General features: G+C 55.0%; 1 protein-coding gene across 2 annotated transcripts; it reads left to right on the top strand.

Annotated features, from left to right (window-relative positions):
* The first annotated feature begins 2704 nt into the window (after positions 1-2704).
* SLC25A37 (solute carrier family 25 member 37) lies at positions 2705-17923 on the top strand. 2 transcript variants are annotated; one of them, XM_074563606.1, is made up of 5 exons: positions 2887-3012; positions 9832-10436; positions 11326-11554; positions 13276-13332; positions 14455-17923. In XM_074563606.1, the coding sequence occupies exons 3-5, from the start codon at positions 11332-11334 to the stop codon at positions 14973-14975; spliced, it is 801 nt and encodes a 266-aa protein (XP_074419707.1). In that variant the 5' UTR covers positions 2887-3012; positions 9832-10436; positions 11326-11331; the 3' UTR covers positions 14976-17923. The 2 variants fall into 2 exon arrangements, with proteins under 2 accessions (XP_074419706.1, XP_074419707.1); XM_074563605.1 differs by lacking the exon at positions 9832-10436 and having other exon boundaries at positions 2705-3012.
* Positions 17924-27290: the final 9367 nt, after the last annotated feature.

Raw genomic sequence — 27290 nt, 5'->3', positions numbered from 1 at the left:
GGGGGGGGGGATGGGGGGAAAGGAAGGAGAGATTTAGCAATTGCTGTGTTAAATTGCGTGTTGTTGAAGGACTGGTTATATGGTCTCTGCTTTCCACGTTCCGCGTTTCCATCCAGTTGATGATGCCTGGTCTCAAGGGACAATGCCACGGCTTGGACGTGCCAGGACGGTGGCCAGGTCTCACCTCCGGCTCTCCCACCCCCGCGGGGTACAAGCACTGCCCTGGGGAGGGAGGGGGGCAGAAAACGCTGCCAGATCCCCCAAATCAATCAGGAGCGAGCGACGGGCCTGACGCTGTAATTATGAGTTGTTTTGTTTGTTTTCTTTTCCCCCAGCAGCGCCGCGTTCCCACGGAGGACGGAGACTTCCCAGCACAAACACGGGGCCAGCGGAGCGCTGGGGAACCCGTGCCAGCGCCAGCCCCAGGGTTACCCACCCCGGGCACCCGCACAGGCGGCGAGGATGAGAACCGACCAGGATTTATTCATTTCGTGGTTAACAGGAAAACCAAGAACTTCATTTTTCTGCTTTTCGGGGCTCTCAGAGGATGGTTTTTCTTGCTCCCCGAGGCTCAAGCAGCGACAAATTGCTTGGCGTTATCCCGGTGCTTCGTGCAAACGGTTAACCTTGATTTCGGGACACGCCACACAATGCGAGGTCGAATTCCAAATAATCCTGCGAGGAGGAATGAAAGGAAAGTCGGTGCCATTTCCCTGAGCCCCGGGCCACGAAAACTTTGCCTCCATCTCTTTAAGTCTACCAAATTGAATTGGTTTGGGCTGATTTCATGGTCGAAGCTCCTCATCCGGACGGGGGGGACAGGAGAGGACACCGGGCTCTGCGTGAGCTGAGACACCCAGAAAACCCCCAAAACACAACCAAAAATAAACCCTGCCGCAGGCAAAACTCACAGCTCAGACCTGAGCCGGCCCTGCGGGCGCTTTGGGGAGCAATCGGGGGTGTTTGGGGCTGTGGAACTCCCGCTGCTCTCCCCCCAGCAACGTCCTCCAGGAAAAATCCCACTTTTGCTCATGGAGCACCCCGATTTCTGCCGTTCTGCCCCCTCCTGCAGCCCGGGTGCACCCCAGGGCACCCCGGAGGCGTGGGGCAGGGGGCAGCTGGGGGGGGGCCCACCCTGGACACCCCCAGGGCCACCCAGAGCGGTCCCTCACCCCAACACACTGGGGAGGGCTGGGCTGGCTACCATGGGGGGCCACGGGCCCAGGGGTGGCCCGAGCCCCCTCCCACCCGTGACTGTGGGTCCGTGCACCCCGACACCCCTCGCACGCTTTCCCCGCTTGCACGACAGCCCTTGCACACTCACCCCACTTGCACACCAACACCCCTTGCACTGCCCCTGCCTGCACCCAGCACCCCTCGCGCTTTCCCTGCTGGCACCCCAACGCCCCTTGCACACTCCCTCCCCCCCCCCCTTGCACACTCTCCCCCCACTTCCACCTCGACACCCCTCGCACACTTTCCCTGCTTGCACGACATCCCTCGCACGCTTCCCCCCTTGCACTCTCCCTGCTTGCACCCAACGCCCCTCGCACACTTTCCCTGCTTGCACCATACCCCTTGCACTTTCCCCGCTTGCACCCCATCGCCCCCCGCACTCTTCCCGCTGCACCCTAACGCCCCTCGCTCTCCCCGCTTGCACCATGATACCCCTCGCACGCTTTCCCCGCTTGCACGACAGCCCTTGCACACTCACCCCGTGTGCACCCTGACACCCCTTGCACACTTCCCCCCCGCATACTTTCACTGCTTGCACCCCCGTGCCCCTTGCACACTCCACACACACACACTTTCACTGCTTGCACCCCGACACCCCTCACACTTTCCCCCCCGCACACTTTCCCCCTTTGCACCTTGACACCCCTTGCACACTCACCCCGCTGCACCCTAACGCCCCTTGCACTTCCCCCCCGCATACTTTCCCCCCTTGCACCGTGACACCCCTCGCACACTTTCCCCCCTGCACACTTTCACTGCTCGCACCCAATGCCCCTTGCACACTTTCCCCCTTGCACACTTTCCCCCCCTCTTGCACCCTGACACCCCTTGCACATTTCCCCCCCCGCACACTTTCACTGCTTGCACCCCCGTGCCCCTTCCACTCCTTCCCCCCCCCGCACACTTTCACTGCTCGCACCTTGACACCCCTCACACACTTTCCCCGCCGCACCCCCGTGCCCCTCGCACACTTTCCCCCCTTGCACTTTCACTGCTCGCACCTTGACACCCGCCGCACACTTTCCCCCCCGCGCACTTTCACTGCTTGCACCCCGATACCCCCCGCCTCCCCCCCCCCGCGGGGGTGCCGCTGGTGCAAGAGGCAGCACCGGAGGGGGGGGGTGTGACACACGCGCTTGCACGGCGGCGCGCGCGCTCGCACGAGGAGCCCACGCCCGCGGGCGGGGCCGGGCTCTCCCGCGCTGCTCCCCCCCCCTCCCCTCCCGCCCCGCGCGCCCCTGCCCGCCGGGCCCGCTCCAGCCGGCGCAGCCAATCACGCCCCTCCGCCCCCTGCGCCTCTCCTCGCCATTCGCCCGCCTCCCTGCCAATCCCCGCCTTTCCCGTTGGCCCGGTAGTTTGTGACGTCACGCCGAGGGGGCGGGCCGGCGGGCGGCGGCGGCCGCGCGCTATTGGCGGGCGCGGGGCGGGGCGGGGCGGGGCGCGGGCGCGGCTTTAAAGCGGGGCCGGGGCGGCGCGCGAGCCCCGTGCGCACCCCCCGTGTCACCCCCCCCCGGCTCCGGTGTCCCTCCACCTTTCCCGGTGTGTCCCGCTGCCGCCGGGCGGATGGAGCTGAGCTGCGGAGTGGGGGGCAGCGCGGCGGCGCCCCCCGGGCCCGGCCCCCCCCACCACCCTCCCGCCGCCGCCCCCGCGCCGCCTATGGAGGGCGAGGAGTACGAGAGCCTGCCCAGCGGCGCCTCGCTCGGCACCCACATGATGGCCGGGGCGGTGGCGGGCATCATGGAGCACACCGTCATGTACCCGGTGGACTCGGTCAAGGTGCGTGGTGGAGGGTGGGAGTGGTCCCTTTCCCCCCCGGGACGGCCGGGATCCGTTCCGGTGGCTGCCGGAGTCGGGGGAGGCGCGTACCGGGGTGGTACGGGGTACTGGGGGGGCGTGCAACAGGGCACCGGGGCTGTACGGGGCACCGGGGGGACGTGCAACGGCGTACCGGGGCGGTACGGGGCACCGGGGGTCCGCGGGTGTGTGTGCAACGGGGTACCGGGGCTGTACGGGAGTGTGTGCACGGGGCTGCATGCAACGGGGTACTGGATGTGTACGGGGTGCTGGTGCAAGTGGGAGAGCACGCTGGGGCGTGCAGTGGTGCAAGGAGGGGGGCAAGTGTGCAAGGGGTGTCGGGGTGTAAGTGGGGAAAGCGTGCAAGAGGTGTTGGGGTGTAAGCGGGGAAAGCGTGCAAGGGGTGTTGGGGTGCAAGGGGTGTTGCGGTGTAAGTGGGGAAAGCGTGCAAGGGGTGTCGGGGTGCAAGGGGTGTAGGGGTGTAAGCAGGGAAAGCGTGCAAGGGGTGTCGGGGTGCAAGGGGTGTAGGGGTGTAAGTGGGGAAAGCGTGCAAGGGGTGTTGGGGTGCAAGGGGTGTAGGGGTGTAAGTGGGGAAAGCGTGCAAGGGGTGTCGGGGTGCAAGGGGTGTCGGGGTGTAAGTGGGGAAAGCGTGCAAGGGGTGTCGGGGTGCAAGGGGTGTCGGGGTGTAAGTGGGGAAAGCGTGCAAGGGGTATTGGGGTGCGAGGGGTGTTGGGGTGTAAGCAGGGAAAGCGTGCAAGGGGTGTCGGGGTGTAAGCGGGGAAAGCATGCAAGGGGTGTTGGGGTGCAAGGGGTCTTGGGGTGTAAGCGGGGAAAGCGTGCGAGGGGTGTCGGGGTGTAAGCGGGGAAAGCGTGCAAGCGTTGTCGGGGTGTAAGCGGGGAAAACGTGCAAGGGGTGTCGGGGTGTAAGCGGGGAAAGCGTGCAAGGGGTGTCGGGGTGTAAGCGGGGAAAGCGTGCAAGGGGTGTCGGGGTGTAAGCGGGGAAAACGTGCAAGCGTTGTCGGGGTGTAAGCGGGGAAAGCGTGCAAGGGGTGTAGGGGTGCAAGGGGTGTAGGGGTGTTGGGGTGTAAGTGGGGAAAGCGTGCAAGGGGTGTCGGGGTGCAAGGGGTGTCGGGGTGTAAGTGGGGAAAGCGTGCAAGGGGTGTCGGGGTGCAAGGGGTGTCGGGGTGTAAGTGGGGAAAGCGTGCAAGGGGTGTCGGGGTGCAAGGGGTGTCGGGGTGTAAGTGGGGAAAGCGTGCAAGAGGTGTCGGGGTGCACAGGGCCCTGGGGAGCAGGGAGGGTGCTGGGGGGGGAGCAGAGCTGTACCGGGCTCCGGGGGGGTGTGTGTGTGTGCAAGAGGCGCTGGGGGTGAGCGGGGCGCAGGGTGCTGCAGTGTGGACGCTCCCCAAGGCGTCACTCCTGACGTCTCCCAGGGAAGCCGGAGCTGTGCACCCACCCTGGACCCGTCCCCGCAGCCCCTCAGGTGCCATCCTGGATCCCCACGAGCTTTGCACAACCCCCGGTGCAGAGGTGTGCGCCGGACCCTGCTGCTGGCAAAGGCCTTGTCCCCCCCCCGGTGCAGGAGATGCCACCGGTGCCCTCTGTGCTGGATCCCCACTGGAATCCCAGCCCAGGAGGGGAAAATGGGGTGGCCTGTCCCAGCCACCAGGTCGGCTGCCAGCGGCGTGAACCTGACCTTATGTGTCACCCCAGGTGGCGGCAGCGGTGGCTTTCCTGGGGTTGGGGCTTATAAAGGGGGGTTGCACGGCCGCAGTTATGGCGGTGGTGGTTGGGTTTGGATGCAGATGAGCTGCTGGGGACTAACGAGCGCGTTGTCTGTGCTGTCGAGTCCACGCGAGGGATGACTTCGTGGTGTCACCGCCAGTAGGAAGCGTAGGGTAGGAATCACGAAGGGTATTTCCTCCCTCTGCCCCGCCAGCATGCTGCTCTGGCGGCTTAGAAAAGAGAAAATAAGGTGGGGAAGACCCAAACGCCCTCGATACTGTATTGCGGGTGCTGACGGATCCTCCGTGGTCCGGTGGGGAAAGGCTGCGAGCAGATGCTCTAATTTCTCCTCTTTTCAATGCAGGGGCTGCCTGAAAGAGTAGAGGAGAGGAAATGCCTTCGCTTTGAGGCACTGGAGGTCTTGCCAGTGGGCTGCGATAAGCGCTCAAAGGATGTATTCTCTGCTTTTTTTTTTTTCTTTCTGTGTTTTCCCTCTGGGTTTGTGCCTGCTGGACCCGGCTCGTAGGTTTGGGCCGCTCGGTGTAGCGGGTCCCCCCAAGGCGTAGGGTCCGTGCCCACCCCGGGTGCCTCCGCACCGGCTCCTTTCACAAACAAGCCTGGCGTTTTCTGCCAAGTCACGGTCGGGGCAGCGTGTCGTCACTCTGGACTTTATGGCGTTGATTTAAGAGGGCATTTCCTCTGCAGGGGGGGAAAAGGGAGAGGGAGAAAATGAAAGTCGTGCCCGGGTTTCCCGGAGCGGGAGGTGCTTTGTAGGAAGGTGAAAGCGCTGATTTCACCAGGCAGTGAAATTCCCCAATTGCTTCAGGGTCAGGAGAGTGCCGGGGCAATGCCTTAACGCTGGAAATGATCCCGCTCAGCAAACTGCCTTGAAGTGCTCGGAAGCAGATAAAATACTCGGGCTGTCGTCTGGCTGCGGGGAAGCTCCGGTGGAGCACGGCCAAGGTCCCCCCAAAAGTGAGGGGCAGAGCGAAATCCCGAGCTGCGGGCTTTGGGTGCTGCACCCGCGGCTGGCTTGTGCCCGTTCTCTCTGTCAGCTACTGAAAAAAGTGAGAACTGACCCCAAAAAGGGCTTTTCCTTGTAGTGGGAGTAACCAAACAATAATTAAGCTTTCTGTCTTTCACTTTGCCATGGGAAACGTGCCGCTCTCCTCCTACAGAAAAGCAGCAAAGCTCCTTCCTTAATCTGACTTTCTGGATAATATTTACTGGGCTCAGTCACGGCTGAGCCCGGGGAGGAGGCAGGGGGTTGTGGATGCTGCAGAAAGAGGCGTTTCGGGCACCTGGCTCGATGGTGCTCTAGAGGAAATGTTTTGGTTCCAGCAAGTCATTTCCTCTCAAAGAGAAACTGAAAATGCTTTAATTTGGGGAATCACTTGCTTCAGAGACTTGCCCGGTTCCTGAGTTTGCCGGGGTCGGGGTAGGGCGGGCTGCGGTGGTGGTGTCCTCTTGAGGTGAGGCACGGCAAGCACTGAAAAGGGTGCCCTGTGGACCTCTGAAATGCAGAGATACGCCTGCGTGACACACAGAGAGCGCCCAGAGGTGCTGGCGATGCGGCTCCTGCTGGGGTGGGATGAGGGAGGATGCAAATCCGTGATGTCCGTACCCACGTGCAGCCTCCTGCGGCACTGGGCTGCCATTCCCCGGCTCGAGCTGAGAGCATTGCTGGTTGCGTATGCGTTTTGCAGCAGCGTTGCTGTTGGTTGTGGGGCAGTGGGCATTACAGGTTGTGTTTTACCAACTCGAGCTGCAGCTGGAGGCTTGTGATTATTGAGACTTGCTTGGTGTCTTTTCCTTTTAATGGCAACGCCCCCCCCCCCCCCCACTTGCAGCTTCAGCCTTCACCACACGCTGCCTTCTGTCTTTTGCTGCTGTTGTGGTAGATGCTGGCTGGAGCTGTGGGTTTTTAGACGTGTGCTGATGGTGTTTCTCATAGTGCTCAGGTGTGTTTTGGTTTGTAGCTGCTGAAAATACAGCTGTCCTGGCAAGCCTGACCACTCTGTAAATTCAGCTTAGAGATCTGCATGTCAAGGACTTCTAGTGATGGCAGCAGGAGGGACTTTCTGGAGGATCCCCCACCCCTGGAGCTGCCTCCTTAAGCTGTTTGGTGGCCTTTCTGTGGGGCTGTGGGAGCTGGTTTCATGAGTAGCTGCCTTGAGGATGTGAAGAGCAGCTCTTGTCCTCACCTGGGGACTAATTGCTGATGTGAGACAGCCCCATGAGAAACTGGAGATGTGCTGGGCTTGAACCCCCCTTCCTTGCAGCGGAGGGCAGCTATGCTAATGACAGAAAGTCCTTTCTCCAGCCCTAACCGTGTTGCCGTCCTTCTCCATGAAAACCCACACCACTCCTAACCAAGCTGGTGCAACAAGACATCTCTAAGTTGACTTTGGGGCTGCGCATGGTTCCTAACGGGTACGGGAGGTCCCGTACTGTAATGGGAACTCTTGGGGTGAAGGGTAGGAGAAACATCTCGCCCACATCTGCAATGTGAGAGAAGGGGGTGGAAGGGAAAGGAGGACAAGTCCGGTGGGGCTAGCTGGGAGGGATGGAGCGAGTGTTTCCTTGGCTCCAGCTGGGACAGTCAACCATGGGTGACCTGCGCTGTGCAAGGAGGCCTTGGAGCTTCCCTGCTTGTAACTAAGGTCTTGAAAGCACACAAGTCCGGGGGTGGCAGGGCAGCCGAGCTCCTGTGAGCTGGTGCGCTGTGGTTTCTTTAGGCTTTGGGGTTAGGGACGCTTGCCATGGCTTGGGTTTGGCAGTGGGACGTTCTGCACGCACCCATCTCCACGCAGGCCCAGGGGAGCAGTTATTCCTGTTCCAGCTGATGGTGTCGGGGTGCTGGAAAGTCACGGCCGACCAGTTTGACCGACCCTCTGCTCCCCACCGTGGGCCTTTTCACGCACGGGTGGGTACCACACCGAGTGTGTCGCTTGGCTGGGGAGCTGCTCCAGCTGCAAAACAGCCCAGTAAAAAAAAAAATAAATAAAAAATTAAAAAATAGGGAGTTCAGAGCTTGAGCATGCCATGGGTCGTGCAATAGCAAAGCCTTTTCCTGCCAACAGGATCTGACCCAGTCGCTGCAGAAATGCTGCTAATTTCCTGGTAAAAGCATATTGTGTTCTCCGTGTCTTTTGTTAGCTGCAGGGAGACCAGGGTGGCTGTCTGTCACACGGACGTACAGGCTGAACTTGGAGAAATCATGTCACGTTCAGGGAAAAAAAAAAAAGCCACAAAAGCAAATTATATTGTACAGTGGCACATCAAATCAGTGACCCTTGGCGAGAATATGCAAAACTCAAGACCTGACTTTTGTTAGGAACACAATTCTAGGTAGAAAAGGACTCTGGATGTAGTCCCGCATGCTCCTGGCAGCAGGAGGAAGGGGCAAGGGGAAGGTTGGGACCAGCATCTGCAGAGGCCACGCTGGTCCGCAAACAGCTGATGGACCTGGAGCTGTGACTTCTGGTGTTGCTGCTTGTGCCCCAGCTGAAACCGGGACGACTGGGACGCTTGTGGTTGTCAGTGCGCTCTTGCCTTATGCAATGAGGATTAATTTAAGTAGGTGGAGAAGTATTTCTTGGCTGGATAACAGGGGGGTGAGGCTCCTGGAGGAGCTTGCTGGCTTCAGATAGGTGGCAGGAGCCAGGGCGTGGGGGGGGGTGAGGACTGCATAGCTCGTAGCAAATCATCCTTGTTCACACCATGATAAAGTTATCCTGGGTGAAACAGAGCCCAACCTGTTCTCAGCTCCCTTGCCTCTTGCGTTGCGGCGGCCCCACGGGAGATCCTGGGGATGGTTGGTTATTCCTTGGGCTGTTTGTCCTGTTTGTGTCCGCAGCTGTAACGAAAGGTGCCGGGCTGTGGACCTGGCTGGGCTGGCGCTGCCGCAGAGGGCAGCGTGCGTGGGTTAGGTGGGTACAACACCCACTTACCGCCCTCTCCGGGGTACGGCGTGAGCTTTTGAACCCCTCGAGATGATAAGTAGAATAATGAAAATTGCTGTTTAACCTGTTTTCATGTGAAAGCAGCTGATTGTCAGTAGAGGGAGGGGGGGATACTCAGCATTCCCAACAACATAGCGTCACGCGCTTTGGTCCTGCACGTGCCAGGCTGGGAGTTTATTGCTGGACGGGAGCACTTATCCCTAATTACCTTTCTGATGAGATGGCACCGCTGCGTGCTTAAATTATACCGGCTGCTTCCAAGGCATCCCAACAGTAGAACGGGGTGAGGTCGAGATCTGGGGTCGGTGCTGGAGTCTGAAGCAATGCCTTCAAGTTAAAACTGGCAGAGCGGGATAAAAAAAAAAAAAGAGCAACAAAAACCCCAAACCCCAGCTGGATGCGCCCAGCTCGGCAGCGGTGGGTCGTGCTGAGTCACGCTGACGGTGGAGCGGCTGCTGGGAGTTTGTCCCGGGCATCGGGAGCTCCAGCCCCTCCCGACGAGCATCCCTGGGATGGGAAGCCCCTGGAGGGGCTGGGAGACCCTCGGCGAGGGCTGAGCGCCGGATTGAAAACAGGCTTTTAAAATTCGGAGATAATTCAGTGTCGTCGCCACCTTTAAAGGAGGATTTTTCTGAGCCTCTGGGTTTATTCCCAGCGCTGCTCATAGGTTACGGCGCATTTAGTGCTCTGAAACAGGAAGCTTTGCTCGAGGCCGCCAAATCCCCTGTTGTAGGGTGATGCCTTGCCGCGATCACCGGCCGATGCTCGTGTCTGAAACACAGCTAGCCGCTGAAATAAGTCACTTCCCAACTGGAATTCCCATGCAATTATTTTTATTTTTTTTTTTAGAATATTTACTACAAACGCAATAATTTGTTTGGTTTAGCGTCGCGCATCGCTTTCCTGCTTTTATAGCTTGGTTTTATTATACCGGGTTAAAGTCCTCAGTGCAGCCCTGATCCTCTTGCTTGGTCTCAGAAAGTGTCTTTGAAAGTGCCCTTCGGTTTCCAGGAACTGGAGTGGTTTGGGGAGTCGAAGGTCCAAACCTGAAACAGTTTTATTGGCTTAATCTTGCCTGACACCTTAGCTGTGGTATTCCCCCCCCTGACCCCAGGCTAATTACTGAAGTGAACTGATAAGCGTGAAGGGCCGTGTTCCCGCAAGGAAGTGTGGAGGTGGCGTGGGCAACCCTGGCTTTGTCAAGGGCTGATGGATCTCTGCTGAGGATGGAGCCCTTCGCGTTGCTCACCGGTGTCTGCGGGCTGCCAAATCGCTCGGGGAGGGACGACGACTTTATTCCGAAGATGGGGTGTCCCAGCTGAGGGGGCAGAAGGCGTCCTCCTTGTCAGACCCAAAGGACCTCTGAGTTGCAGTTGTCGAGCTTCTCGAAAGGCCGTTAATGTGATGTTGCGGGTTGCTGAACGCTCGTCTCCCGTGGCTGTGCCCTTTCCCAGGAGCCTGCTGCGTTTGCGTTTCGAGGCTGCACCAAAGGCTGTATCCCTCCGGACCGGTTTCGGTGCGACGGGCTGTACCAGCCGGCGCGCGGACTGGCAGGACCCGTGGGCTGCTCGGCAGGAGCAGCAGAGCCCTTCGCATCTTCATCCTCTGGATTTGCTCGGTCTTTCGGGGAGGATTGGAGAGGTTTAAGCCCTGCCAGTGTCTCCCCTGCTGCTGGGGGGGAGGTGGCTGGTGTCTGTGCCCTGCGAACACCCGTCGCAGGTTGGCATCGTCATTGCAAGGGCTTTGCGTGTTGCTGTGTGAGGGCATCAGTCTGAAACAAGCTAAAAGTAGTAATTTTTCCCGGAGTGTGTAATTAAGCGATGGCAGCGAGTTTAATAGGGTGCTTTGGCTGCCAGAAGCTGAGATGCCTTCAAAAGGGAAAAAAAAAAAAAACTATGGAAGAAAAGCCTGTTGAGGTTTATTGAACAAAGATGCAGATGAAACCACCACGCTGGGGATGCTGGTGGCTGTGGGGCACCAGGAGCTGGGGGGGGAAGATGATGGGGTGAAGGGCGGCTCTGTGCTCCCCAGGCTGCCGGGAACAGTCACCCGCTGGGTCTTCCTCGGGTGGCCTTTCCCTCTCTTGACCTCCGTGGGGGGGGGGGTTACTGCGGGTCCCCCGTTTTCTCAGCTTGCCCTTCTAGGAAAGCTGTTTGCCAATCGGGTGGACTCACTGCGCACCAAATGTCACAAGCCGCTGAGCAACTGCCGGAGAAACAAGCCGGGGCAGGGAGCCGGCGGTGGTGTAAGCGAGAGGCAATTAAAGACCTAACTGTATTTCTTCACGGAGTCGTTTGAACGACTGCCTTCGCTTAATTCCCTGTACTTTCCATGCACAAACAAGAGCAGAGGTTACGCTTCCCTCTGCCGAGCGCTTGCCTGAGCAGCCTCCTCATGTTTGGGTGTCGCAATGGCAGCGCGGAGTTAATCTCGTCGCTTAATCTTGAGAAATAGTGCCGTGGCCCCGGCGGGGCTGCAACCGAGGAATAAATTATTGACCCCCTCTAACGATCTTGGAAGCCTCGTAGCTCTTTAAGTCTACGGCTTGTGCCTGTTGCAGTTAAAGACCGAGTAACTGAGACCTCTCCCTTCGTGTGCTTTGTTGCAGACAAGGATGCAGAGCTTGCAGCCGGACCCCAAAGCCCAGTACAGGAGCGTGTACGAAGCTCTGAAGAAGATTGTCCTTACGGAGGGGTTCTGGAGGCCTTTACGGGGGATTAATGTCACCATGCTGGGGGCTGGCCCTGCCCACGCAATGTACTTTGCCTGCTATGAAAAAATGAAAAAGTCTCTAAGTGATACTCTCCAGCATGGAGGAAACAGCCACTTGGCCAATGGTATTTTTGGTTTTGTTTTTTTTTTTTTTTGCGGGGGGGGGGGCGGAAATAATCCCGCTTGCAATTAACAGCCTGTCTCTTGCTTGCTTAGCCTGGCGTCCTTCGCTGTGCTCTGCTCCTGGAAGGTCTGCTGTAGATACTGTAAATACCGGTACGGGAGGACGCAGGGTGCAAACACAACCCCGGGCTGGCAGGTCTCGGCACCCGTTTTGGGAGAGCTGGGGAGGCAGGGGGACGTCAGGTAGGCAAGTGTGGCACCCGCCCTCCATGAGGGCTTCACGCTGGTCACCATGCTCCTCTGAAACACGGTCCTGTCGTAGGACTGCTGGCTGCTTGGTGGGTCTCTCTTCCAGAGGGTAGAGCTGGCTGTCACGGCAGAGAAAGAGAAGCCCTTCCTGGCTTGACCCCCACGATGGCACCCTTGGGCGCCCTCCAAAGCCCTAGTCACTCTAGGTTTCTGCACTACTCTTTAATCTCAATTTATTCTAGCAGAAGTAACCAATACATTGGACAAGAGGTGTTCTGCTGCAGTTGCGGGCTGTTTCTGGCTTTGTTGAAGGCATCTTCTAAACCTCTTAAGGTTTGCAGTACAGGTTGTTCCCCATGTCTCTCCTGGAGCTCCAGCATGGTGAAGCGTGCTGCTTCCTCTACCTGCTCGCATGCCTTGCTAAAGGCGTTGCTTCTGCCAGAAAGGCTTTTAGGTCCAGCAATACCGCTGGAAGAGCAGCACCCTTTACTGTGAGGGTGGTGAGGTGGTGGAACAGGTTGCCCAGGGAGGTTGTGGCTGCCCCATCCCTGGAGATGTTCAAGGCCAGGCTGGATGAGGCTTTGAGCAACCTGGTCTGGTGGGAGGTGTCCCTGCCCCGGGGCAGGGGGTGGAACGAGGTGATCTTTAAGGTCCCTTCCAACCCAAACCATTCTATGAAACCCTCTAATTGAGCAGCCAAGGCTTTGTGCAGAAGACACTTCTGCCTGGTCCTTGATGTGATGGTAGGAACCTGCCATGGCGGTCACTTGACTTGTCTCAACCCAACTCAGTTAAGGGTATATAATATCTTCCTGGCTTGCTGCTTTTTGCTAGTAATACGCTTCCCGTGTTTGCCTGTCAAGTAGCTACAGGCTTGCAGTAGCGGCGGGCAAACTGGAGTGCTGTGTTAATGAGAAATGACCGAAAGTCATTTGGGCAAGAGAGAATTTGAGACGGAAACCTACATCAAAGGGGAAGGTGTGGCGCAAGAGGCCCATCCTAGAGCCAACTGCAGAATCATTAATGGCTGGCTGGATGTTTGCAGAATCTGTGCAATTAGTGTTTAAAACTAGGCTGAGTAAATGGGTGAAAATGCCTAATTATGGATGCACTGAGCCAGTTCTAAACATTGCTCATCTCTGACCAGCGCGGGCCGAGTGAAGCCGGCGGCGTCTTGCATAGACAAAACCTTGTGAGTTGTGGGGAATGGCGAAGGCTGTGAGCGGATCCTGGTTAAAAACCTGAAAAAATGCAAGCTGCTCGGGCTGGGTTTTTCTCCGCCGGGATGAGCCGTGTTGCTGGGTGCTTCCTCGGGCTGCAGCATCCCACTGGCGGTACCCGGCACTCGGTGCTGTGTGGGCTTCCTGAGCCATCGGCTGCTGCTTCCATGGGTGGCAGTGCCAGAGCAAGTCCCCGGCCACTGAATATTTCCTTTATTTTTTTTTTAATTGAAGGATGCTCTTGTGTCTTGCAGGTGTAGCTGGGAGCGTGGCCACGCTACTCCACGACGCGGTGATGAACCCGGCTGAAGGTAATGCCCCGGGAAGGCACTGAGGACACCCCGCGCCATCTCGGCGGCTTGAGCCCTTTGCTTTAGCAACTCTGCCCAGCTTTTAATGAGCTCAGACAGGCCACTGTAAAGGGGTAAATTCTGCCTGGCTGTTTTCCCTTGCTTGCCGAGGGCTCGCACAGCGTCGGTGTGGTGTATTGTGACTTCCCAGGAGAACTGGGGTCACCTTTCCTAACAAGATGCTGTTACTGCTCAGCTAGTGCATCTTTCCTGAAATGGTGGGGTTTTTCCTGAAGCTTTGGACCACCCAAACAAAACTGAGCTCAGTCACGTTAAAGTGCAGCAGCCGTGGGACCGTTCAGTAGTTTTCCCGAGTAGGCAGAGTCTGGCATTAAGAGGACTAAGAGTAAAATGCAGCTAAAATGAAGACAATTAGCTGGGCTGCCAGCGGTTCCGCGTTAATGTATTGTACTTCTGAGTTGGCCTCAAGTCCGGTTTTTCTGAAGGAAAAAAAAAAAAAACCCCAACACAAAAACGTCTCTTTAGTGTTTCAAATCCTTTTAATCATATCCCGATTAAATTAATTGGCCTTTTGCTTGAGTCAGTGGGAGTTGTTCCATTTCTGGGTTTGGGACTGTAGATGAGGTGCAGGTATTTATTCAACTTTTTGCTGTTGTCCTCTTTGTATGTCAGTGTTTCTGCACGACAGCTCTGCATCCTCGCAGACGCATCCGAGGGTCCTTATCAGTCTGTCTTAATGCCTTTCTAGCTAGAAGTAAAGGTTCCTTAATTAAGCTTGAGGAGAGGAATACATTAACCGGTGAAAACAGAGAGCTGTTGGACACCAGGGCTGAGCTCTGACCTGCTTCCCTCACTTGTGCGTTGAGTTTTCGGGGGAGCACTGGGCAGGCTGGGGGAAGCAAAGCTGGTGAACGCCTGTAGCTATGGAGCTCATCGCTACAGAAATACCTGGTTTGTGTCTGGGCGGTTTGGACTTGGAGGAGGAGGTTGGGTCTGGATGGTTGGGACGTGAAGCGTGGGTGTTGTCATGACCAAGCAACATGTGCCTTGGCTAATTAGCCTTTATCTCCCTGCCTCCGTCCTGCCTGGTGCTGCCTGCCACGTGGCTCTCACCTGGACCAGTGGTGAAGCAACGGATGCAGATGTTCAACTCCCCTTACAAGTCCGTCCTGGCCTGCATAAGGACAGTGCAGAAGACAGAGGGGTTCGGTGCCTTCTACCGCAGCTACACCACCCAGCTCACCATGAACGTCCCCTTCCAGGCCATTCACTTCATCACCTACGAATTCATGCAGGAGCAGATCAACCCGCACCGGGAGTACAACCCTCGGTCCCACATCATCTCGGGTGCCATCGCGGGGGCTGTGGCCGCTGCCGCCACCACTCCTCTGGACGTCTGCAAGACCTTGCTCAACACCCAGGAGAACACGGCCTTGAGCTCCGTGAACATCAGCGGGCATCTCTCGGGCATGGTGAACGCCTTCAAGACTGTCTACCAGCTGGGGGGCATCTCGGGGTATTTCAGAGGGGTGCAGGCACGCGTCATTTACCAGATGCCTTCAACAGCCATCGCCTGGTCGGTGTATGAATTCTTCAAGTACTTTCTCACAAAGCGCAAGCTGGAGAAAAGAACATCCTTGTGAAGGGCTTACCGAGGGGGAATGCGAGTCTCCGCGTCCCCTCCGTGCGTCTCCGTGTGTGCCTGCAAGCCAGCCAGCTCCGGGTCTCTGAGGACCGTGCCAGGTCCCTGCTGGATCCACGGCTGATGTCCGCTTCTCCCTCCCCAGGGAAGGGAGGGATTAAAGTGGTCCTCAGTCCCGTGTTCCCCCTCCGTGCTTAAACAGTGAAATAGTTTATAAAGACTTCTAATAATATATATATTTAATAACTTTATTTTTGGAGAAATGAAAATGCTAACTGATATTTGTGTCTCAATCAGTTTGAAGATGTAGTTTACTCCTGACCGGAAGGCTTAGGTTATACAGCCTAGGCTGGGTTTTTTTACAGCGAAGAAGCAAAATATCCTGTTGCAGAACTTACTATTTTATATAAATAGATGGATAATGTTTATCCTTTATTTTTCTATGTAGACATTTGGGTTATTTTTTAAATACTATTGCAGCTAGATGCTGAGCTGTTTAAAAAGGGCTAAATTCTTCCATCCTGTGCAAGGAAGACAGAAAAGCATTTATTTTTATAGCCAGATTGGCTTTAATTATACAGCATTTAGCCCCCAAATGGTGGCCTGGATCCTCCTGTGGGTGTCGAGGTACTTGGTAGCCCCTTGAGACTTGCTGGGATGGAGGGGGGGAGAAGGAATGAGGACACTTTGGGCCTGGTCACTTTGTTGGGGAGAGGCGGGGGGGGAAACTATCAATTCAATTTTTTACAAGGAGATTCTTTAAAAAAAAAAAAGTAGATTTTAAAGAATAGTATTTTTTTTGCAAACACTTTTTTTTTTTGTTAAAAAAAGGTACATTTTTATGCTGTGTGATGGCTGAACAGTCTTCATCCTCCCTTAATTTATTCATACTTCTGTCTCACTGAGGCCCTCGTCCCGCTTACAGGAGCCACCGTGCAGCGCTCGAGAGCTGGTGGGATGGAAGCGGGGTGCACGGAGCTGCTCTGCTCCCCCGGCGGGGGGGACCTGGAGCTTCTCTTTACAGTTCGGCTACTGAGTTGCAAGGGTCGCATCCAAACCAGCAGCGAAAACCTTGGGAGAAGTCTTACCTGCAGAACCAAAGCCACCTCCCAGCCCGTGTTTGACAATAAGCTGCTGCTCATCTCTGGTTTTGGCGGGGGGGAAACCAACCTAGAGAAGTTCCTTGTGCCGTGGGTTTGGTTTTGCTGCTGCAGGATGACGTGCTTTGCGGTGACCAGCAAAGCTGTGCCTGCTCGGGAAGGGTGGCATCCTTGTTCCGTGCCCTGCTCCTCCTGGGAATGCCTCTTCCAAACCAAAACATCTCCTTCAGCCAGTTACTTGGGTGGTCAGGAGCCAGTGAGGGATTTTAGGAGCCTGGATGTGCAAATATAAGTTACAGGACACCATTTGGCAAATCTCCATCCTCCCTGGAGCTTGCCCTGTCTGGAGCTGGTGCCATCTCCTTACCGTTGGGCATGGGGCAGCTTCTGGAGACGTGGCTCCAGCTTGCTGTAGGTACTGGGGGGCTCTACAGGGGGAGCAGCTCTTGGGCTGGCACGTGTCACTGGAGGTGTCCCCTCGGCCAGACCCGTTGTGTAGGATGACACTAAGCAGAGCTAATCCTTTTGCCCTGTTGTTTGGAGAAGGTAAATCAAGGAGCACCTCTCTGGGTGGTGTTGCATGTGCCTTGTGTCAATGAACCTTGTACCACTGGTAATGGTGAAATGAGCTTCTTGATGCCTTTATTTTTTTTTGTGTCACTTAAACTGAATGAATCACTGTGTCAAATGCACCCTTGTGTCTTAAAAGTGTGAAAATTGTAAGCTTGAGGCTGCTGATCTCGGTGGAGAAGGCCCTCAGCGCGCTCTGTACGTGGAGTTCGTCAGGGCGGGGGGTCTTTGAGCTGTCCGTTAGCCTTGAATGTCTGTTTTCTATTGACTTTAGAAACTGGAGAGTCACTAACAGGAACCAGAACTGCACAAAATATTTCCATGGGAGATGGGCGTAAACACTTAGAGGAAAATTTGGGGTCGCTTTAATATTCAAAGAGGCAAACTGTAGCGTAGCGTGGAAGGCGACAGCTTTCAGTGCGACTTCGGTAGCTAGGAGCTATGCTCGGCAAGGGGTCCCCAGTGCATCATCCTCTTCCTCTGGCTGCTTAGCTTTAGTATTTCTGACTTTCCCTTGGCTCTTCTGGGAGAACTTCACCTTCCCATTTGGAGTAACCCGTGAGTAGCTGGGACACCAAGGGTGGACGTGCCCAGGGGACAGAGCCCGTGGCCATGGAGTGATCGGGAAGGGTGGTCATGGTTTCGGCCAGCTGAGCATTATACTTGGAGGGGGAGGCAACATCCCATTTCTGTTGCTAGCCAGAAAAACGTGTGTCCTGAGTTTTGAGCATGTAAATAATCATCAACCAAGTTTTCTTGGGGACTTTGCCTCGAGCTGAGAGTGGGTGAGGAGCACTTGTGTGTCTGTGGAGCTCCTTATGGGTTACCCCGGGGTATCTGATAAAACCAGGTGTCCCATTCCGCAGCTGGGGACGTGCCCAGCTGGTCTAATAATTGCAGAGGTCTCTGATGTGTTTAAAATGTTTCCTGCTGTGTGCAATGCTGGATCCCCAGGTGAGGGCCCCTTTGCCGAAGCTGTCGCTCCTCGTCTCCTCTTCTTCAGGGTTTGCATTGGGAAGTTGTGCTGCGAGTCTGAAGTTTTATTTTAACCTGGTATGTGAAACATGTACTGCTGCTTTGTCTGCAACGAATGCACATATTATTTAAGGGGGAGGATGAGTAACTTTGTCCGCAGTTCTTAATTTTTATTGTTGCCTGCCTCGGAATTTAATGTATTTCCTGAAATGTATGTTTAACAATGCAGGAGTTCATTTGTGAAATGCTGCTACAGTTGTATCACTGGAGCTCAAGGGAAATAAAATATTCTGATTTTTTGGCCTCTTGGGCTCACGCTTGTGGCTTTCCTTAGCTGTGTAGTTGGGCGCTGAGTGGCGGGAGGGTGTCTGGCTCCGATCTCTGGAGGAATGGTGCCTTCTAGCGTTGCCTGGACACTTGGCAGGCCCAGCACCTCCCAGCTGAGTCAGAGAAAGCCCTTCGTCATCTCGCTGGAGGAATAAAATCCTTGTGGGGAGGGGTTTTGCAGCCTGGCAGGAGCTGACATCTCTATCACGGGCTTGCGCTCCTCTAGGAGCCGCTGAAGAGTTTTGAAACTCGCTCCTCTCGGCGAGGAACGGGCTGCTGAGATTTGCAAAGCAAACCCACGGCCTGCGGCTTGTTCAGCAGCGAAAATTCCCAAATGGGAATTTCTTTTTTTTTCCCCCCCTCCTGGAAGAAAGTGCATGGGGTGAAAGCCCTGGGGGAGCTGCTTCGTTTGCTGAGGTTTCCAATAATATTTGCTGCCTAATTTGAAGGGAAAACCCCGGAATGTATTAAGCTGCTTTAGATCTTGCCTTCCCCTTCAGTAAAAAAGGAAAGGACGGGTTCCTGGGTATGGTTTCTGGTGCTGGGGGAGCAGAATAATTCCCTTAAAGCTGGGCTGAGCAGCATCAGGTGGATCTGAGCTGCCCCAGAGCCTGGGACTGGGCTGTCCCCAGGGCAAATGAGACCCCAGCGTTTGGGCAAAGGGGGCTCTAAAGGGGGGTAAAAAAAAAATAAAAAAAATTCAATTTCATAATTTTCAGTTACGAAATTTCCAGCGTGGAGCGACTGTTTCAGCGCCGGCTGGAAAATGTTTGTGGCTCCATGCAGGGATTTTGGTTTCCAGGTCGGTGTCAGACACAGGTAGCCAATGACAAACGGCCTGTTATTTGCCACCTCGGCGGCTGCTGGGGGCGTTTTGGGGGGCTCTGCGAGCAGAGCGGCATCGCTGCGGGATGGGATCCCAGCCTGGTTTGTACCACGGGCTTTGCCAACGCTTGGACACGTGCGTGAGCAGAAGGAATCCCGCACCTCTTTTGGTGCTGTTGGGTTATTTTGGGGCCAAAGTTTGTTCCGAAGTTTACCATACTTCATTTCTAAACTTGAAGTTTTCCAACGGGAAAGGATCTGGGATTTTTGCGGCTCCTTTTTACCTCTAATAAACCTGGCAGAACCGCTTGGTCCTTGTCCTGAACCCAGCACGAAACCCAGCGTCTCTTCAAATAACATTTCAGCTTAGCAACCACGGGGCGGCTCTGATTTAAAGAGGGTCGCCTGAAACTCCTTGGTGTAAATCTCCAGCCTTAAAAAATCTGTGTCTGAAGGATTATTTTGGGAGCAGCCTCGTGTAATTCTGACAAGGAGCGGGAGCACAATTTGTTTCCTATCAGTTTGGGTTAGAAAACGATGGGTTTGGAATAGATGCTGATCCCCGGGGTGTGCAGCATCCAGGGATACAGGAGGAACTGATTTCGGCGTGTTCCCAGTGCAGCAATTAAGAGATGCGGCTAAAATCCTACAGATGAACTTTTGTTGGGATGCAGCCAGCCAGCAATTCTGCCCCAGCCCATCCCAGGCTAACAAAAGGCAGCTCATCTGGGAATAATAATGATAATTACAATATTTAGCAGCAAACGCCTACCTGGGGAGTCAGGGCTGCCCACAAAGGGAAGCAGCCGAAAGATGCTGATGTCCTTGGTCCACCCCAAAGGAAGACGGACTTTCTTTTTCTCACCTCTTCTGCCCTTTTTTTTTTTTTTTTTTTTTGCCTTGTTTGTTTTTCTTTTTTTAAATTGTCAGTGAAAAATCAAGAAGGTGCAACGGACCGTCGAGGTGCCGGGGTGGAGAACTGGCTGCCCCGCCTGGCTGATGAGCTTAAGAGACAAGATCAAAAGATAAAGCGCTATTTACGCTCGGCGAAATGGTTTTGACAGGTTTCTATTTCTGTTTGCCTTGTAAATATTTAACCCCCTTTCCCCCCCTGTGTAGTAAACGTGTGCTTAGCCCTGAAAGGTGAAGTGCGTAACACTTCACGCGTACCTTAAAAATGCTAAATATTGTTTTTCTATGAAGGCCGGCGAGTTCCCCATCGTTTCTCTCTATCGTAGTCACCATTCACCTCCATCTCATTCCCAGTAATTCCACAAGAAGTGAGAAACGTCCCTAATACCCATCTGCACAGGAGGGAATTTTTGTGCTCGGCTGATGTGTGGTCACGGGGGACACAAATGACACAATTAAACTCACAGCTAAATTGTTGATAACACTTATTCCTGTGCATCCAGGTCTTCCCCATTACACCCAGGGGGACTAAGGGGATTTTTACCCCTGAATTCCTCAAGGCTGTCAAAACTCTGGATTAAGTCTACTAAAACAAAGGGAAAACGCCTAGGAAAACTAAAAACCGATGGAAAGAGACTCCGTGCCTTTGCAAGATACCTTGGGGAGAAGCTTTCCTCACCTGCCCGAGAGGGAGATGTTGCTGCAACCCTTCGGCCCCGACGTCCCCGAGGACTTCAGGCTGCTCCCCCTCCATTTCCCGGTGAGTAATTTAAACTTTTCTTATGTTTTCTCTGGTTTTGGCTTGCCTAAAACTCGCCTGACTTCACGAAATGCTTATTTTGCGCTGTGCCCTACTGGTGCTGCAAATAAGAATGGAAAACGTGGCTGGTTATTGAGGGGAATAAAGAGATATTGTTTGTTAGGAAGGCGCGTGGAGCAGGGGGGCTGCAGAACTGAGCTGAGCCCCAGTTTTCCCAGCAGGAAAAGGCTGCGGTCGGGAGAAGGGGGTGGTTTTTCCCTGGATGGAGAGGCTGGCTGGCTGAGATTCCTCGAAAGGCTGAAGGACCTCTGCAACACATCACCTCGATGGTTATCTCTTCCCCCTCCTTTCTGCTTTGAACCTCTGGCATCTGCCTGCCTTGTTCAGTAGAAATCAGGCAATTCCTGGAGCCGAGCAGGACTGGACGCGTCCGTGGGACGCGTGGGTACCGAGAGCGGTGGAGAAAGCAGAGCCCAAGGGCATCTCTCCGTCTCCTCCATCGTTTGTGACGGCTCCCGGGGAAGAGGAATGAGCTGCTGGAGGTGCCACCCGTGGGCATGTGGCACTTGCCGAGAGCCGTGACACACCGATGTCCCCGTCTCCCTCCGGGCTGGGTGGCGTTTTGCCCTGGGAATGCATCAGATTTTCTAAGTGACACTAATGGTTCCTTTGGAACCAGTACAGATTACTGGGTAAGCATCTTTCGAGAGCATTTTTTAATGCGTCCTAGTTATCTCACAGACCGTAGCAACTCCTGAAACTTGCAGGATTTCCTGCAGCGAAGATCTTCTATAGGGTGTTGGCTTTGCCGTGGTCAGCACTTGTTCGTATATTGAAGTCTTGGGATGGTACCAACAAATAAATTCCCTTCTACTGCACAGTCCGTGTTTTATAAACTTCCCAACTGGTGTTTTTCCTAGCAGTCTGTAAGTATACGAGTGGAAAAGGGTGGGGAAAAATTAAATAGCAACTGTAATATCTCAAAACTTGCATGGGTGAAAGGAGAGATAGCAACCGGGGGGGGTTTGCCGGGGGTGCACCCCGAGCATCGGGCGTGAGGACAGCGGGACACCAGGGGACAAATGCTCCCTGGGATACGCGGACGGTGGCAATGACCATGGCCACAGCCCCGGGACAGTGCCTGGGGTGTCATCCGGGGGGACATTCTGGCAGAGACATCAGGGCCGGCGACGGGTGCTACATGCCCTGCGGGACGCGGGTGCTCTCCCCTGCGCCGCCGCAGCCCCGGCATTTGGATTTTTATTTAAGTCATTTGATTAATCCAGGATCTGGGCTGTGTTTGTTCACCGCGTCTGATTATTATCTGGTTTGTCCCATTCTTTGTTTCTCTTCAAATATTGTTTCTGCTTTAAAGGGTAATGAACATGAAGGCAAATATCTCACCTTTTCCCTCTCAAAATTTCATTAAGCTGCGTGTTTACCTTGGATGACAAGATGCAGCCCGCGGAGTGAAAGGTTTTCCGGCCACACCTTAACCCGCTATCTAATTCTGCCACAATTGTCCACAAAGGGAATAAAAAACATTTGTATTTATCCTCGAGATTTAAATCCTTTTAAAAGACAAGGGATCCGTTTGTAGAACAGGTAAGTGTTTTCCGCCAGGCTCTGCAGGTGTAAATCTGTTGTGGAGCGTTGCAGAAGGGCTGTGGAGGAGGTGGATGTAATTCCAGCCTGGAATAATGCCAGTTTGGGGCCATGAGTCTTTTGGTCCAGGCGTTAAGCAGGTCCCCTACCCACAATATACATCCCCAGTGCAGCATCCTCCTTTGCTTGGCTTACCGCCTGTTCTGCTGCTGGCCCAAAGGCCCCAATATTAGTCTTTTTTTGGACTTTTTCCCTGTTTTCTTTTTCACCTGCTACAATACGCACAGCAAAAGTCCGTTCATCATTGCCTGGAGGAAACCAAACCCTCCAAAAACTGCTCAGAGACGCAGGTCGGCAACAGCCAGCGCAGCCCGGACGCCACCGCTCATCAATTAAATCCCCGAGGTATATTAATCATCATCTTTTAAATTTTTTTCTAGCATTTCGTTTGCTTTAAAACTTTGCCCCCCGCGATGTTGTTTAGTGAGTGGTCCGAGAAGCGTGCAGGGATGGGTGCGCCCGGGGCTGCTTTGCCAAGGAGACGAACGGTCTCCTGGTGAGAGAAGCGTGGTAGATAAATACTGCGGTAATTCCTCCTTTCGCTGGCGCAAATAGAGGATGAGGAGGGTTGATGTGCCATCGACACCCGGCGAAAAGCTGCTTGGCAAGGAGGGGTGAAATATTGGTCATTTGCTAAATAATGCCCGGAGGTTGTTGGGGCTGGGAATGGGGAGACCTGGGGGAAAGCTACGGAGAGCAATGAGTGTCCCCGTCCCTCCCCGATCGCAAAATCTGGGTGAAAATTGAGTAGGTTTTGGTGTCACAAATAAAATTAGTTTCTTGGTTCCTGTTCTGAAGCCTGAGAGCTCCAGACCCTGGGTTAGATGATGCCCTGTCGCCTGGACATGGGGCTGCCTTGCGTTGAGTCGGATCTTGTGAAGCCTCCTTGAAGGGTCCCCAGGTCCTGCTCCAGGATTTTTGCCCTAAAATTCTCCATTTGCCTATTATTGGGTGTGAAAACCCCGATGTTTCCACATTGCCTGTGCTGACAGGGACAAGGCTGTGGCTTTGGGGTGCAGTCCTGGGTCTGGGAAGTTTTGCTGCCGGCTTTGATGGTGCCCATCACCATCTCCTCGTTTAAGTGGGCTGAGCGGCTGGCTCTTGAGATGGGAAACGACCGGAATCATTCTGGATTCGGTACCTCTTTGTGCTCATGTCATCAAATACACCATGTTTCTGTGGAGCAGGGACCTGTGTTCCCATGGTGGGCTTATGTGGATGCTGAGGGTTTCCTGGGGACCCGCTGCAGTGCAGAATTGGTGCCAACTTGTAGGTTTGTCTCCATTCCCCCTTTTTTAAAGGCCAAAAGGATAAAGCCTGTAGTGTGGAAGTACCATTCTGGGGGGCACAGTTGGTGCAGGTAGCTAATGGCTGGGGAACGGCATGGATATCCAGACTAAAACATTGGTATTTGGGAAAAACTTGGTTTCATCACGGAAACTTGCCTGGGAGCTGAGCAATCTGTATCCCCCTGCCTCGTACGTGCCGATACCTAGCAGCAAACAAATCCGATAGACGCTGGCAGAGCTCCCGGCCGCCGCAGCGCTCAGAGTCTAGAAAAGGGATTAATATTATCTAGCTGGTACAAAAGGGAGCCCACGTTCTGCTTGCTTCGGACCCGGCTGGGATGGGGGAAAACATCTGCACGTGTTCGAGGGGAACATCTGGCATCTGCTGAAGCCTCTGGGCTTCTCTCTGCTCCCACAGTCCCAGCCCTGGGGAGCTTTGCCCTGGCCCCGACCACGCGGCGCAGCCGTTGGGACGGTGTTTGTAAAGCATTTGGACATCCTTCTGCGGAGGAAGTGATTCTGGGTGGACCCCGGAGTGACCCCGTCCTGTGTAAACCCTGCAAATCTCCAACCCAGGAGCCCGGGCGCTGCCATCCCCCATGAGAAAAGTGGCTGCGAATGAATAATTGCTTCGCGAGAGCTCGGCCGGTGCGTTTTCCCGGTTAACCCGGCCATTTATTCTCAGGGGAGTGGCGAGGAGCCCTGGGTGCCCCCACCCAAGCTCTGTTTGCAGAGAGACTTGTGCTAATCCCTTTGCTTTCCGGCGCGGCGTGAGCGGGACCCCGCTGTGCCGCTGGGCTGGGCCATTCGCCCGCAGGTGGAAAAGTACCACGGGAGGCTTTGCCCGACAGCTCGTGTCCCTCATTTTACCTCCCCCCAGTAACACCGGCTCTTCGGGACGGGGTCCCTCTCTGCTCCTTGGCGCTGTCACCGCTGGGAGCCCGGATCCAGCCTCGCCAGGCTCAGGCGATGCAAACTGTTAGACACAGAGGATGGAAAATCACAGTGCGTTGGAAACCCAGTCTGAAAAGCTGGGAATATCATAGAATCACAGAATGGTTTGGGTGGGAAGGGACCTTAAAGATCACCCAGTGCCACCCCCTGCCCTGGGCAGGGACACCTCCCACCAGCCCAGCTTGCTCCAAGCCCCGGCCAACCTGGCCTTGAACCCCTCCAGGGATGGGGCGGCCACAGCTTCTCTGGGCAACCTGGGCCAGGGGCTCACCACCCTCAGAGGGAAAAATTTCTTCCTCAGATCTTATCCAAATCTCCTCTCTTTTGGTTTAAACCCATTCCCCCTCGTCCCATGGCTCCCCTCCCTGCTCCAGAGTCCCTCCCCAGCTTTCCTGGAGCCCCTTTAGGGACTGGAAGGGGCTCCAAGGTCTCCCCGGAGCCTTCTCTTCTCCAGGCTGAACCCCCCCAGCTCTCTCAGCCTGTCCCCACAGCAGAGGGGCTCCAGCCCTCCCAGCATCTCCGGGGCCTCCTCCGTCCCTGCTCCAACAGCTCCGTGTGCTCCCGATGTCCCCAGCGCTGGAGGCAGCACTGCAGGGGGGTGTCCCCGAGCGGAGCAGAGGGGCAGAATCCCCCCCTCGCCCTGCTGCCCACGCTGCTGGGGGTGCAGCCCACATCTCCCTGCAGGCTCAGGCTGGGCAGCCGGGGCTCGACACGTCTCTGCGTGCCCAAGGGGAGACTGCCCTCGCTCCAACGTTATATGACCTCACGTCTGAAAAAAAAAAAAAAAATCCCTTATTTTCTGGCAATCTGTTTGCCCCAAAAGGCTCTGGATGAAAAGAAAAGGTGGGAAGACCATGCATGGCTGACATCTCTTAGAAACCCAAACCCTAGTGCTGGAAAAAGCCCTAAGTGAGAACAGAATTGGGCAAAACCAACAGCTACAGCGCCGTGAGCATCCTCCCCCGCTGGCTCTACGGAGGTTCCGGCTGTACTCCGGTGGGAATGTCCCTCCGGAGCCTCCCTTACGTCCTTGCTGTTCTTGCCAGCGCCCGGAGCAAAGGGAAAGGCTTGACTCCCCCGCACAGGAGAGCCCGGGCCCTACAGCTCCTTTCCCTGCCTCTCACCCCCCTGCCCCCAGGGAGGACATTGCCGGGGGGTCTCCAGTGAGGTGACCACGGGTGACAGACATCACGTCCCTTTTTCTCCCCCTACTTTCCTATTTTGTGCTGGGCGACAAAGCAACGAGCCTGAGTCCATCTGCTCAGACACCCAGTACCCGACTCCAAAAGCCTTTTTCTTTGCCCCGTTTCCTTTTTCTTCCAAGACCGGAGCGTTTCAGCACAAAACCCACCCATATATGCTTCCCTCTTAACTCCTTTTCCTGTAAAAATACTTGTCTTATCTCCTGACTTTCCCTTCTGCGAGTGGGCCGCCGTAAATTATCGCGGGCAGACGGCTTTGGAAGCGCTTCCAGGGCCGTTCGCTGCCGATTTCTCTCCCCCTTCGGCTGTTCTTAATAAATGGTGCCCAGCCCAGCCCAGAAGAAAGAGGAGGAATGCGCCTCGGATTTTTGTGAGAGGCAGCGAAGGAGTTTCCCATGGGAACGCCAATCTGCAAAGCCGCGTTTTGCCATTTCTCCCAAGTATTTTATTCTATTTTTTTCCTTTTTCTTCCCACTTTTCCTTTGCTTTCCCCACCGGCTGTCCAACATGGTGAAAATTTGCCTCGACGGCTGTGCCATTCGGCTTCTCCCTCGCTTCCCTGCCCCCTGCCTTGGGTACCGCTGTGATGGGGTGGCTCAAGGGGGGATGGAGCACCCCAAAATGGGATGCGGGACTCCCTGCGGCAGGACGGCCTTGCCACCGAGGCGCTGGCTGGGTTAGAGGCGAAGTAGAGATGTCAAGAGCATCCACAATAAGAATAGGAAATATTGAAAATCCTCAAGGGTTTTTAAGACCCTTGCCCTTTCTGGCTCGGTTTGCCTCTCTCTCCTTGGGGAGCACCCGCACATCCCAAAAGCCGCATCCTTGTGCTCGTCGCCGAAAGGTTTCCCGCGCTTCCCGGCAAAGCATCTTTGTGATAACCAGGTACCAAAAACTGAGGGAAGGTGGGGAGGAAACGCCGCTTTGATGCAGCCTGGCGCTTTGGGTGTCCTTGCGTTTTCCAGCCCCTATTTAGCTCCCTGGAGCGAACTTGTTCCCACTGCTCCGCTTTGCAAATGTTGTGTAGGTCAAGCTGAAGATTTTTCTTGGCTCCAGCCCTGCGAGTCCTTGCCAAGTATGTGGTTTATTGCATGCAAATGTTAGTCAACAGTTACATTATCCAAAGGCAGCCTTTTTTTCTCCCCCCCCCCTCCTTTTTTTTTTCCCTAGCTTTAAATAAATGATTTGGCACAAACAAGTGTAAATGTTATGTCAGCATTAGACACTATCTAATCTTGATGGATATGTTCGCGGCGGAGCGTGACGCTAATTGACAGACATTAAATGATGCTTTCTGTTTCTAGTTGCGTACAAACAGGAGTTCTGCTTCGTTAAGGCTGGTTAAAACTCCACGTCTCCATAGTTAGGGTGGGATTTTTCTTTTCTGCGTTAATCAAGGGGATATTTATCACCGGGAAAGCCTGCCATGTCGTTGTGATTAATGCTTTAACACTCTCGGATGATTTGGTTATCCAAACGGAACAGCCCTTTTTTTTTTTGTGCTTGGGAAAAAAAATAAAAAAAAAAAGAAGAAAAAGCCAACTGGAAGTCTATCTTCTGTCCATAAAGAAACCACCTGGGGGTTGGGAAGGAGAGGAGGGAGGGCAGGACTGAGCCAGCCGAGACGTTTCTCCACGGCAGAGGCCGCGAAGGAGCCGGAGCTGCTGCATCCCTGCCTCCGGCCGGCCCCAGCTCCCACCTACAACCTGCCCTGGCAGATGCACGCGCTGCAGAAAT

Source organism: Larus michahellis, chromosome 20 (genome assembly GCF_964199755.1).
Source record: "Larus michahellis chromosome 20, bLarMic1.1, whole genome shotgun sequence".
In the NCBI taxonomy this organism is placed as follows: Eukaryota; Metazoa; Chordata; class Aves; order Charadriiformes; family Laridae; genus Larus; species Larus michahellis.
This window is presented reverse-complemented; position numbering and strand designations above follow the sequence as displayed.